This window comes from Hylobates moloch, unplaced genomic scaffold (assembly GCF_009828535.3).
Source record: "Hylobates moloch isolate HMO894 unplaced genomic scaffold, HMol_V3 SCAFFOLD_15, whole genome shotgun sequence".
NCBI classification, from domain to species: domain Eukaryota; kingdom Metazoa; phylum Chordata; class Mammalia; order Primates; family Hylobatidae; genus Hylobates; species Hylobates moloch.
The window spans coordinates 86,508,645-86,520,802 of NW_026652290.1; the positions used below are offsets into that span (position 1 = coordinate 86,508,645).

Below are 12,158 nucleotides of genomic sequence, written 5' to 3' on the forward strand. Positions count from 1 at the left end.
AAGATTTATTGGCCCGTGTAACTGGGAAAGCCAAATTGTGACACTGGTTTTAGGAATGGCTGGATCCAGGGATTTAGATGATGTCATAGGGACTTGATTCTCTTCCCATGCTTCAATTCTCCTTTTCTCTGTATAGTGGTAAAGCTAGGCTGACATTCTCATAGCTAGCAGCTAAAGAGCATCCTCTCTTTCCCAGCCCGTATTTATCCCTTCTTATCAAGCATTTTTGATCTTCCCCCATCTAATTAATCATCAGGCCACCTCTGAGGTTGAGGAGGCATGGCTGTGTGATTGAAAATACCAATGTATAATAATATGGAGTTGTTTTGTTTGCATGTTTTTATTTTTAAGCAGAAGGGGTAAGAATTCTGGGTAGGCAAAACCAAATGATTTCTATTACATGAGCAAAAAAAAAAATGTTTGTTTTTTAAAAAGTTACTTGACTCAGCCAGGCGTGGTGGCTCATGCCTGTAATCCCAGCACTTTGGGAGGCCGAGGCAGGTGGATCACGAGGTTAGGAGTTCAAGACCAGCCTGGCCAAGATGGTGAAACCTCGTCTCTACTAAAAAAAATTAGCCGGGTGTGGTGGCACGTGCCTGTAATCCCAGCTACTCCGGAGGCTGAGGCAGAGAATTGCTTAAACCTGGAGGGGCGGAGGTTGCGGTGAGCCGAGATCGCGCCACTACACTCCAGCCTGGGCGACAGAGTGAGACTCCATCTCAAAAAAATAAAAATAAAAAAAGTTACTTGACTCCTATGGCCATAATTTTACATCTTTTCTCTGTTATGTGATCAAATGTACCTAAAACCTTTGGATAGGAAAGTTAGTTTCCATGTGTTTTAGATGTGCTTCTTTACAGAGAGAAAAAGACCAAGAGGCATAATTATTTAATTTAGTAGGGAAAAACTGTGATTAAACATTGTGTGGGTTAAAATGATATTTACAGCTGCCCGTTAAAACTTTGTCCTTTGGTCTATATGAAGTGTCCAGAGTAAGATATCTAGGGGATAGTTTTATGTCGGAAATACTGTACTCATTCTTGGGACTACACTGATAAATTTTAATGTATCCAGAAAGCTTACCAGAATGGAGAAGGCACTAGAAACTGCATCATAAAAGGAGTGACAGAAGAACCTGGAGGATATTTCGCCTGAAGAGTAAACTTAGGTGTGACTTAATAAATCATTGCAAATATCGGTAATTGAAAGATTATGTAGAAGAGGGAAATGTAGATGAGGTAGGGTGTGCTAACTAATGTTTATTGAACCTTTGTTTATACTGTACTGAGCTTTTCTTCTCTTCAGTAGAGTTTAGTCCTTAATCTGCAGTAGTCAAAATTAGTATTTAAAGTTAGTATTGCTGTGAAGAGGGAGTTGTAAAAAAATAAAAAAAAAATTGTATTATTAAGAGTTTGTCCCTGAAATGGCCTTTGAAGGGCTGAGAATTTGAAATGTCTAAGTAGACTGGGCTAGAGCCTGTAGTAGAGACCAAATAATGCCGCCATTACAGTTAACCCAATTGACCTAGAGAAGAGATTATGCAAATTTGTAAAGTGGATGTATGTTGCAAGCATGCCTTCTTTTTCTGGGTACACAGCTGGGATATTTTTTTCTAGTCTGGTAAGCAATAGATATAGAAAGGAGAGAGCCTAGGTAACTAAACATCTGAAATGGAAATAACTTGGGCTCCTGTATGAGGAAGGATTAAAAAAGGACTCCTTAAGCTGGAGAAGACATGACCACAATATTAATATATTGATGGGGGGTAAAAACAAAACTGATTTATTCACCAGTTTAGGAGTCAAGATTCATAGTATGATGCTTAAAAGAGGTTATTTTAGAGTAGGTAAAATAATCTCTACAGGCCGGGCGCGGTGGCTCACAGCAGTAATCCCAACACTTTGGGAGGCTGAGGCGGGTGGATCACTTGAGGCCAAGAGTTCAAGACCAGCCTGGCCAAAATGGTGAAACCCTGTCTCTATTAAAACCACAAAAATTAGCCAGGTGTGGTGGTGCATGCTTGTGGTCCCAGCTAGTCGGGAGGCTGAGGCAGGAGAACTGCTTGAACCTGGCAGACAGAGGTTGCAGTGAGACCTCGCGCCACTGCACTCCAGCCTGGGTGACAGAGCGAGACTCCGTCTCAAAAAAAAAAAAAAAAAAAGAAGAAGAATATGAGTATTTTGGGGGAAAAGGGGGAAAACGAAGCTCAGGAGAGGATGGTAGACAAATAGTTTGGAAAGATATCTTTGATACATTGGTTTTATATTTGGAAACAACCATAGGTTTTTTTTTTTTTATCACTACAGAAAGAATGAGAAAATTGTGTGTTAAAAGGAGACATAATTTAAAAATAGAAATATCAAGGTAAATAAACTTATGAATGGCAGATTCATTGAGTGGGAATAAGGGAAATACAAGGGGGGTGAGGGGTATGTTTTCTGCCTTGAGGTTGAGATAATCATATCTTCCCCTAATTACCATACTGAGTATATTTAACATTGTCCACCTTTTTTTTTTTTGAGATGGGCGTCTTGCTCTGTCACCCAGGCTGGAGTGCAGTGGCACGATCTCAGCTCACTGCAAGCTCTGCCTCCCGGTTTCATGCCATTCTGCCTCAGCCTCCCAAGTAGCTGGGACTACAGGTGCCCGCCACCACGCCCGGCTAATTTTTGTATTTTTAGTAGAGATGGGGTTTCACCATGTTGGCCAGGCTGATCTCAAACTCCTGACCTCAGGTGTTCGCCTGCCTTGGCCTCCCAAAGTGCTGGCATTACAGGCGTGAGCCACTGCGCCCGGCCCACATCGTCCAGCTTTTAAGTGATGACTGTGGTTTCAGTTTATTCCACTTAGGAAATATAATTAAATAATAATATATTAAAATGAGATTTTTTTTGAGAGATTTAAAAATCGATTGTATAATCCATTTCTTTGTAAGAAGACCAATTTGAAAAATAGTTATATTTTTTAGCACTATACTCATGATAGTGGTTACCTGTAATGGGAAAGGAAGGGGGTAGTAAGAGGAGATGTGATCAATTTATTGTTTTGTGTTTTTTTTCTTTTCTTTTCTTTTTTTTTTTTTAGACAAGGTCTTGCTTGTCACCCAGGCTGGAGTGGCACAATCTTGGCTTACTGCATCCTCCACCTCCCAGGTTCAAGCAGTCCTTCCACCTCAGCCTCCTGAGTAGCTGGGACTACAGGCGTACCCCACCATGCCCAGCTAATGTTTTGTTTTTTTTGCTAGAGATGGGGTTTTGCTGTGTTGCCCAGGCTAGTCTCGAACTCCTGAGCCTCAAACTCCTGAGCCTGCCTCTGCCTCCCAGAGTGCTAGGATTACAGGCGTGAGCCACCATGCCTGGCCAATAATGTTTTATTTATTAAATTGGATGGTGGGTTCATGGGTATTTCTTTTTTTTGAGACGGAGGCTCTGTTTCCTAGGCTGGAGTGCAGTGGTGTGATCTCAGTTCACTGCAACCTTTGCCTCCTAGGTTTAAGCAATTCTCCTGCCTCAGCTTCCTGAGTAGCTACAGACGTGCACCACCATGCCCAGCTCATTTTTGTATTTTTAGTAGAGATGGGATTTTGCCATGTTGGCCAGGCTGATCTCGAATTCCTGACCTCAGGTGATTTGCCTGTCAGCCTCCCAAAGTGTTGGGATTACAGGCGTGAGCCACTGTGCCTGGCCGTGGGTATTTTTAATAAAGTTCTTCATACCTTTTTGCAGGCTTTAAATATTATAAAATAATTTTGCAACTTTTTATTATATAAAATGTTCAACTTACATATATCCTTCACTTAGATTCAGCAGTTTTTAGCTTTTTGCTGTGTAGGGCTTTTTCTCTACGTCTGCATATCTATATTTATATACATACTTTTTTCCCCTAAACTATTTGAAAGTAAATTTCAAACATCATGACATTTCATGCCTAGATATCGCAACATTCCTAAGAATAAGGGTGTTCTTTTACATAACCATTACTATTTTCTTACTAAAGACAGTGATAATTAATTCTATTATGTTAACCTAATATCCTGTCTGTATTCAAATTTCTCTAGTTGTCCCTAATATGTGTTTGATAGTAGTTTTAACTATTGTATAATAAAGGCTCACATACAGCATTTGGTTTTTTGTTTGTTTTTTGTTTTTTGGGTTTTTTTTTTTGAGATGGAGTCCTGCTCTGTCGCCCAGGCTGGAGTGCAGTGGCGCGATCTCGGCTCACTGCAAGCTCTGCCTCCTGGGTTCACACCGTTCTCTTGCCTCAGCCTCCAGAGTAGCTGGTACTACAGGCGCCTGCCACCACGCCTGGCTAATTTTTTGTATTTTTAGTAGAGACGGGGTTTCACCGTGTTAGCCACGGTGGTCTTGAACTTCTGACCTTGTGATACATGGCTCGGCCTCCCATAGTGCTGGGATTACAGGCATAAGCCACCGCGCCCAGCCAGCATTTAGGTTTTTTTTTGAGATGGAGTCTCCCTCCATCGCCCAGGCTGGAGTGCAGTGGCACAATCTCGGCTCACTGCAACCTCTGCCTCCTGGGTTCAAGCAATTCTCTGCCTCAGCCTCCTGAGTAGCTGGAATTACAGGCGTCCTCCACCACGCCAGAGACAGAGTTTCACCATCTTGGCCAGGCTGATCTGGAACTCCTGACCTTGTGATCCACCTGCTTCAGCCTCCCAAAGTGCTGGATTACAGGCATGAGCCACCACGCCTGGCCCAGTATTTGGTTGCTGTGTCTCTTAGTCTCCGTATAGAATCTTCCCTCCACTGTTTTTTGTTACTTTTTGAAGAGTTCAGGCCAATAGAGTTTTCTGTTGTCCTTTTATTTACCTTTGCCACCTGATTTCTAAGAATGGACTGAAATGATTCTCTTAATTATATCTTGCAGTTTATTATTTTCTAATTATTTTGAGAGTAAAACTTGTTATACTTTAAATACATGCTCTGTTTGACAGGTAGATATTATTTAGAGCTCTTCCTGCTTTATTCATTTCCAGTTATATTTAAGAATGTAATGATGATATGCACATTTGATTGTTGAATTTCATCTAGACAGAGTCTCATTGTTAATGTTGCTTAAGAAAGTGTTGATTTACTTAGGGTATAGTCAGAATGATTCATTTCAAACTTAGTGGCATGTAAGGGATATCTGTTTAACCATAGGAAAGACGGAGCATAAGCAATTCAAATAAATTGCAAGGATAGAATTAGTATTGGCAAAGGACTGAGTTTATTTTTTGGATTTGACAGTAGCCTAAGTAGTTCTGTGGTTACTTTATGTATTTAAATCAGTTCCTTTCTTTTAGTTGTGACTAATTTTTTTACTGGCAGGGCATTTCATTTGTTATATTTTCCTAATAGTCTTTATCATAAAGAAAAATTGGTGAGACATTTAAAATACCCTTAAAGATATTTAATTTTCTTAAAACAATTGTTAAATTTTAATGGTAAAATAGTGCTTTCAGATTAGTCTTGTTATAGGAAAAAAAGACTTTAATAAATTTCTTTTTGTATAGACAGGGATGTACACGGTAGAAGTCATTTCTGAAGTTATGATGCAAGAGAAGTGCCTGATGGCATTTGTAAATACAGATCTTTGTCTTAATGGAACTTGAATAAGTAAATGAAAGCTATTTGCATTTTCAAAGTAATTCGTACAGATACTACGTTTAAAAATAAACTTTAAGACCATATTCTTAACATTTTGAAACATCCTGCCTGGCATACTCGAAGATACACAATATTCCATAGATGCCCAGGAGGGCTTGCATTTTTGAGTAGTTCTTATTCATCCCCCTGCCTTGCAAAGATGGTACCCTTGTATAAATGTAAGTTGTCATGTGTTTAGTGAATTAATACTGCTGAGTGAGTATCTTCAAGTTATAGTGGGACTGGATAACCAATTAAACAAGAGCAAAAGATGATACAAATCTACTACGTTACAGGAAAGATAAGTATATTATCTTCATTTTGAGGAAAAATTTTTGATTGGAACTTTTTGTTCATTTGTACTAGTTGAGATTTTGATTTTATGGAGGTAACACTGAACTAATGAGTATCAAATATACTTCCAGTTGTAGCATGCCCTATGTATCTGCTAAATTTTCTTTCTGAGATTTTCTTGAAGTTGAAATGTTATTAAATAACATCTTTGTACTTCTTACTGAGATAGAATGCTCCCTTTTTAGAAATTAAAAATTTTAAAACAAACATTTAATTATTTTATTCTCATATCCTTTTGCTAACTTGTGAATTGCGATTTGGTCTGGGATTTTAAAAAATGTTTACTTTTTAAGCAGATTTGAATTTACTGAAAGATGCAATTCAACTTAGACTTAAATTTTTTTTTGTTTTTTGTTTTTGAGATGGAGTCTCACTCTGTCGCCCAGGCTGGAGTGCAGTGGCGCGATCTCGGCTCACCGCAACCTCCACCTCCCGGATTCAAGCCATTCTTCTGCCTCAGCCTCCAGAGTAGCTGGGACTACAGGCACGTGCCACCACGCCTGGCTAATTTTTGTATTTTTAGTAGAGATGGGGTTTCACCATGTTGGCCAGGCTGGTCTCGAACTCCTGACCTCAAGTGATCCGCTCACCTCGACCTCCCAAAGTGCAGGGATTACAGGCATGAGCCACCGCGTTCGGCCTTAGACTTAAAAATTTTTTAACTAGAAATTATTTTCTCTTGCTAGGAGGCAGGTGGAAGTCATCATAAAGTTTCTGTTTCACCCGTCGTCCATGTTCGAGGACTCTGTGAATCTGTGGTGGAAGCAGACCTCGTGGAAGCGCTGGAAAAATTTGGGACAATATGGTAAGGATGATAGGGACTTCATGTAGATTGAAAACGGTGTGGTAGAATAATCCTTGCTTGCTTGTTACAAGCCTTGATGTTTAGCATAGTAAATATTGTTTGTATATATAAACAAAGTAGTATCTATTGTTTGCCTATGACTGTATTTCTTTGGAACGTTTTAAGCCTGCTATTTTTAAACCTTCCTGGGTGATGCATGAGTGTATTTTTGTGGAGCTATGATCACTTCTCACTCCCCAGCAAAGTTGTATAAAGAAATTATGTGCGCTTTTCATCTGATTTTCAAATGAGTCCGTGAGTCCTATTCAAACACTCTTTAAACCAGTGAGTTGATTACATGCTTCATCTTCAGAGTTTCAAGTAGTGATGCTTAAATATTGATTTTTTTGTTGTTCTTGATTTTGGAATATTTAGGAATTAATTGGTACCTAAAAGTAAGCAGATTAAGGGTAGACATTATTTGTTTAGGTGCATATTGCTGTGAGTTCTTTTGTTTATGTGCATATACCTATGAGTTCTTTTTATTTTTTGAGTCAGGGTCTCACTCTGTTGCCCAAGCTGGAGTGTAGTGGCACATTGATGGCTCACTGGAACCTCCACCTCCTGAGCCCAGGTTATCCTCCCATTTTATCCTCCCTAATAGCTGGGACTACAGACGCATGTCACTATGCCCACGTAATTTAAAACAATTTTTTGTAGAGATGGGGGTCTCTTAACATTGCCCCAGCTGCTGTCCTGGGCTCAAGCTGTCCTCCCACCTCAGCCTCCAGGAGTGCTGGTATTACAGGCTCTGTGAGTTCTTAATGCAAATCATGAGCAATATTTTATCCTAGTTTGTCCTCCTTTTGTGCCTTGTATTCACACAGGCCCCCCTGTCTCTTCCCACAGCTGGTGTATACTTAAGAATATTAACTTAAGTGAAAACGTAATTAGAAAAGTGAATCTGCTGCCAAAAATAGACACTTAAAAATTCTAAATTATTTTTGGAGTATGCCCGGCTGTTGTTCTTTTCTTAATATAGATAATCTAGAGTTTATTATTTTTTTCTTGATGAATATGTTTAGAGTTTTTGTTATAGCTATCGAAGACACAGATCAAGTTGAAGTATATAAATAGAAGAGAAATTTCAATGTATTTTCTGAGATACTTACCCTTACTTCTTCAATTTTATAAAAATTCATGTTAAGTATTTGAGTATTGAGAGGAAAATGCATAGATAGTGAGGTAGTGATCAGAGATGTCCAGCAGAGGGTATCCAGCAGAAATGGATTATTTCTTCAAAGGAATAGTAGTATTAGGTGATACCTTCCATCATGGTATCATTTTATTTTCTTGGGTGACCTCATTGAGAGGTAAATAACTTGGCAAACACACATTAACCTTGGACATACAAATTGAGAATCCACGTGGGCATAGTAAAGTTTATATGTTGAAAGTGTGTCACTAAGTTGATTATATCAATTCTCAGTCATTTGGAGTGGATATTGGAATTAAATCTGCGTGGAGAGTTACATATTAAGTAGACAGACTCCTTAGACCTTTAGTCTTGCTTTTGGCAGTAGACTAACCCCGGTCTCTATAAGGACCTTCTAATGATTATATAAGTGGCACATTGTCCTATGGAATTATAAAGAGGTGGGTGTCTGTGGTTTATTTTTCCTCTATTCTTGTATATTTAGGGCTTTAAAATGTATTTTCTTAGGCAGATGTCAGAAAACAAGTTGATGAGCAAATATAAATGGAAACTGTGGGAAGCAGTAACTATTTTGATGTTAATTAGTACCATGACCTGAAGGTTAGGAATTAAATAAATAGAACTATTTTAAGTTAGTAATTTGAATTACTCCTGGTGGCCTTTGCATTTTTAGACTCTAAAATTTTGATTTGATACTTAGTCTCTGGTAAAGTCTTCCGTATGTGAATGTCATTCAGTTAATTTGCGTCATTTTGCCCTCAAGATTGGTAGTTATGTGGATAGAAAAGTCTGAAATAATTGGAACAAATTAGTGTGTAATTAAGAGCTTAATTGGCATAAATAGGTGTAATAGGAGTTTCAGTTGTATTAAATGAACTTGGATATGAGGTGGCTGCTATTAAGGCTGAAAGAACCTTGAACAGCCTCCAATAGAAATTTTGCTTCAAAATGTTACAATTTGGAACCTTTCCCTTTATTTAATGGAATGTGTGGGATTATAAACAGTATAGAAACTGCTTATATTAAAATGGTGAGTCACCAAGTTCAGTATATAGTAAGCTTATATCTAAAAACTAGATGCATAGGCAAGAAGCTCAGAAGACAATATAACAAGATACTAAGAATGGTTGTGTTGTGTCAGGATAAAATTGCTTGTGTTTTTTAACTTTTGTTATTTTTCTATACTGTATGCATTATAATCAAAAGAGTATTTAAAATATATGTTGTATTTCTTTTTCCCTTTCTCTCCCATTAAAGGAGATATTAGGAAATGATTAGTTTTACAATACAACATTTGGGAGGACCCAGTGTGTGCACTAAATCTGTTGTCTTCCCCTATGTTTTTATTTAGAAATTAGTAAAGATTTTTAAATTGATGGAGTTAAAAGCATTGACCCTACCATGTCCCTTAGCTTTTTTGTTTCTTTAGCCTTTTCTGTCTTTGATCTCCCACTCTTTCTCATATTACTACCTTTTTTCTTTATGTTTTTGAACTCCTGGGCTCAAGCAATCTTCCCACTTCAGCTTCCTGAGTAGCTGGGACTATAGGCACAAGCCACCACACCTGGTTTCATATGAGTGTGTTTTAAAGATTTTCAAAAAACAATTTAAGCACATGCTAAAATGTCTGTAACATTTTAGTTTTTTTATATTGAATATTGGCAATAAAAAGGAAAATAAAACATTTTAATTTTTTCTTTATCTTCATTGATGCTACTTTTCTGGGTAACCTTCACTTTTAAGTTGTGCTTTTAGCTCACTTTTTTTTTTTTTTTTTTTTTTTGAGACGGAGTTTCACTCTGTCACCCAGGCTGGTGCAGTGGCGCAATCTTGGATCACTGCAACCTCCGCCCTCCGAGTTCAAGCGATTCTCCTACCTCAGCCTCCCAAGTAGCTGGGATTACAGGCGCCTGCCACCGTGCCTGGCCAGTTTTTTGTATTGTTAGTAGAGACGGGGTTTCATCATCTTGGCCAGGCTGGCCTTGAACTCCTGACCTTGTGATCCACTGACCTCGGCCTCCCAAAGTGCTGGGATTACAGGCATGAGCCACCGTGCCTAGCCAGCTGACTTCTTATTTTAGTCACAGAAAGCAAATTTACTAAGTCTATAACAGGCCAATAAATAATTTACTTCTGTACCTGTATTAGTTTGTTGTTACATTGCTATATTGCTATAAAGACGTATTTGAGAGTGGGTAATTTATAAAGAAAAGAGGTTTAATCGGCTCACGGTTCTGCAGGCTATACAGTCTTCTGCTTCTGGGGTGGTCTCAGAAAACTTAGAATCATGGCAAAAGGTGAAGGGGAAGTACGCACATATTTACATAGCCAGCAGGAGAGAGAGAGAGAGAAAAAAAAGAGAAGGAGAGAGCGCGCGCACAAAGGGGGAGGTGTCACACACTGTCAAACAACCAGATGTTGTGAGAACTCTATCAGGAGACAGCACTAGGGGGATAGTGCTAAGCCGTTAGAAACCACCCCCATGAGCCAATCACCTCCTACTAGGCCCCACTTCCTACACTGGCGATCACAATTCAATACCAGGTTTGGTTGGGGACACAGAGCCAAACCATATCAGTACCTTTATAATTTTCTGTTTTCATATGGCATTATTAGCGTAATAACATAACCTTAGTAATACAGTTAGATATTAAACCAACTTTTTTGTTTTGTGAAAGAAGATTTTTTCTTCTTGAATTTATTTAGCATAGACCTGATACCAGCGTTTTCTATTTTTCACATGCAAGACTTTAGAACTTCAGTGAAGCATCTCTGTTTCTAAAAGGAATGTCTCCTGGGATTTATATCTTGCACTTTTAGTTGGTAAATCTTTAAATTCAATGCCTCGTTTTTGTACTTCTTTAATTTTGAATGATGTGGGTGGGGAAAACTAATAAGCCCCCCCCAGATTAACAAATATGTGCCAGGCTCTGTTTCTAGCTTCTGAGGACAAAGACGAATGAGGCAAGATATGTTAAAAAAAAAAAAAAAAATACAGTAGTAGTTACCTTTTATTGAGGGTGTACAGTGTGCAAGGCAATCCGCTTGGCAGTTTGTATGTAGTAACTGTAATCTTGACAATTCTCCAAGTTTTATAAATGAGGAAGCTGACATTTATTGTAATAATAATTTGCCAGGCTGTAAGGTGATCTGTTTCTTATTAATACTGTACCATTTGTCAGTTTCCATAGTGTAGCAGTAGGTCCTGGATGCCTGATTGAGAAACACTGATGTCACTGAGTACCAGACCCGACATTTCTTTGGCCTTCTGCTATTACGAAAACCACTTAATTGTATTTTAAAGCATTTTTAAGGTTCTTGTTCCTGTTAATAGAGGACGTGTTTCCCCCATTGTGATCCATGTACTGTGATTTCTGTCTTCAACTCTTCCTTCCTTTTTTATTCTTCATTTCCTGTATTAAAATATATCTCCTCCAAAAAGAATGTACTGTATTATATTTTGGGGTCTTTTTGGCTGCTTTGTTTGTCTCTCTAGTAGAGAGTGTACTATGAAAAGTAAACATCTTACCCTCCCGCTCATAGACAATCATGATTGCCGTATTCTAATGAATTTTTTTATGGATGGTTAATATTAAAATGTTTTGGAGGAGATTATTTGTATGAACTTTGGAACTTTGGTCAGTCTGTGGTTGCTTCCATTTATATTTATCTCTGTTTTAAAAGTATAGTCAGTTCTTAGCTATTAGTATGGATGTTTATTCAAGAAAATTCAAGAGAGGTAGTAGTTTCTGCTGTTAAGTAGGGATTCTGTCTGCCAACCTTCTGTTGAGTTTGATCTCCATTGGTTTTTGTGTCTTTGAAATTTTTTAATACTGCTTCAGAGTAGCACCCCAAAGAATAAACTGGGTTGTCTTGTTAGTAACTAATAACAGATAATTGTTTTTGAGGAGGTCATGAGGTAGATAATCACTGGGAGATAAGCTTTCATATGTATACATCTACCTGTTGTACCACAATTCGTTGGATGATTCAAGAGTTGACTTACCTCATCCCTGTAATCCCAGCACTTTGGGAGGCCAAGGTGGGCGGATCACGAGGTCAGGAGATCGAGACCATCCTGGCTAACACGGGGAACCCTGTCTCTACTGAAAGTATAAAAAATTAGCTGGGCATGGTGGCGGGCACCTGTAATCCC

The 12,158-nt window shown here is 38.5% G+C and overlaps 1 protein-coding gene across 7 annotated transcripts in view; it reads left to right on the forward strand.

Annotated features, from left to right (window-relative positions):
- The window catches only part of HNRNPLL (heterogeneous nuclear ribonucleoprotein L like), a 40,599-nt gene that overhangs the window by 4,559 nt on the left and 23,882 nt on the right, over positions 1 to 12,158 (forward strand). For 5 of the 7 annotated variants that reach the window (XM_058428377.1, XM_058428379.1, XM_032176751.2 and 2 more), the window contains one exon: positions 6,689 to 6,807. In XM_058428377.1, coding sequence (XP_058284360.1) covers positions 6,689 to 6,807 — 119 coding nt within the window. Of the gene's footprint in view, positions 1 to 4,464; positions 5,566 to 5,599; positions 5,619 to 6,688; positions 6,808 to 12,158 lie in introns of those variants that run through there. The other 2 variants (XM_058428380.1, XM_058428381.1) reach the window with 2 other exon arrangements.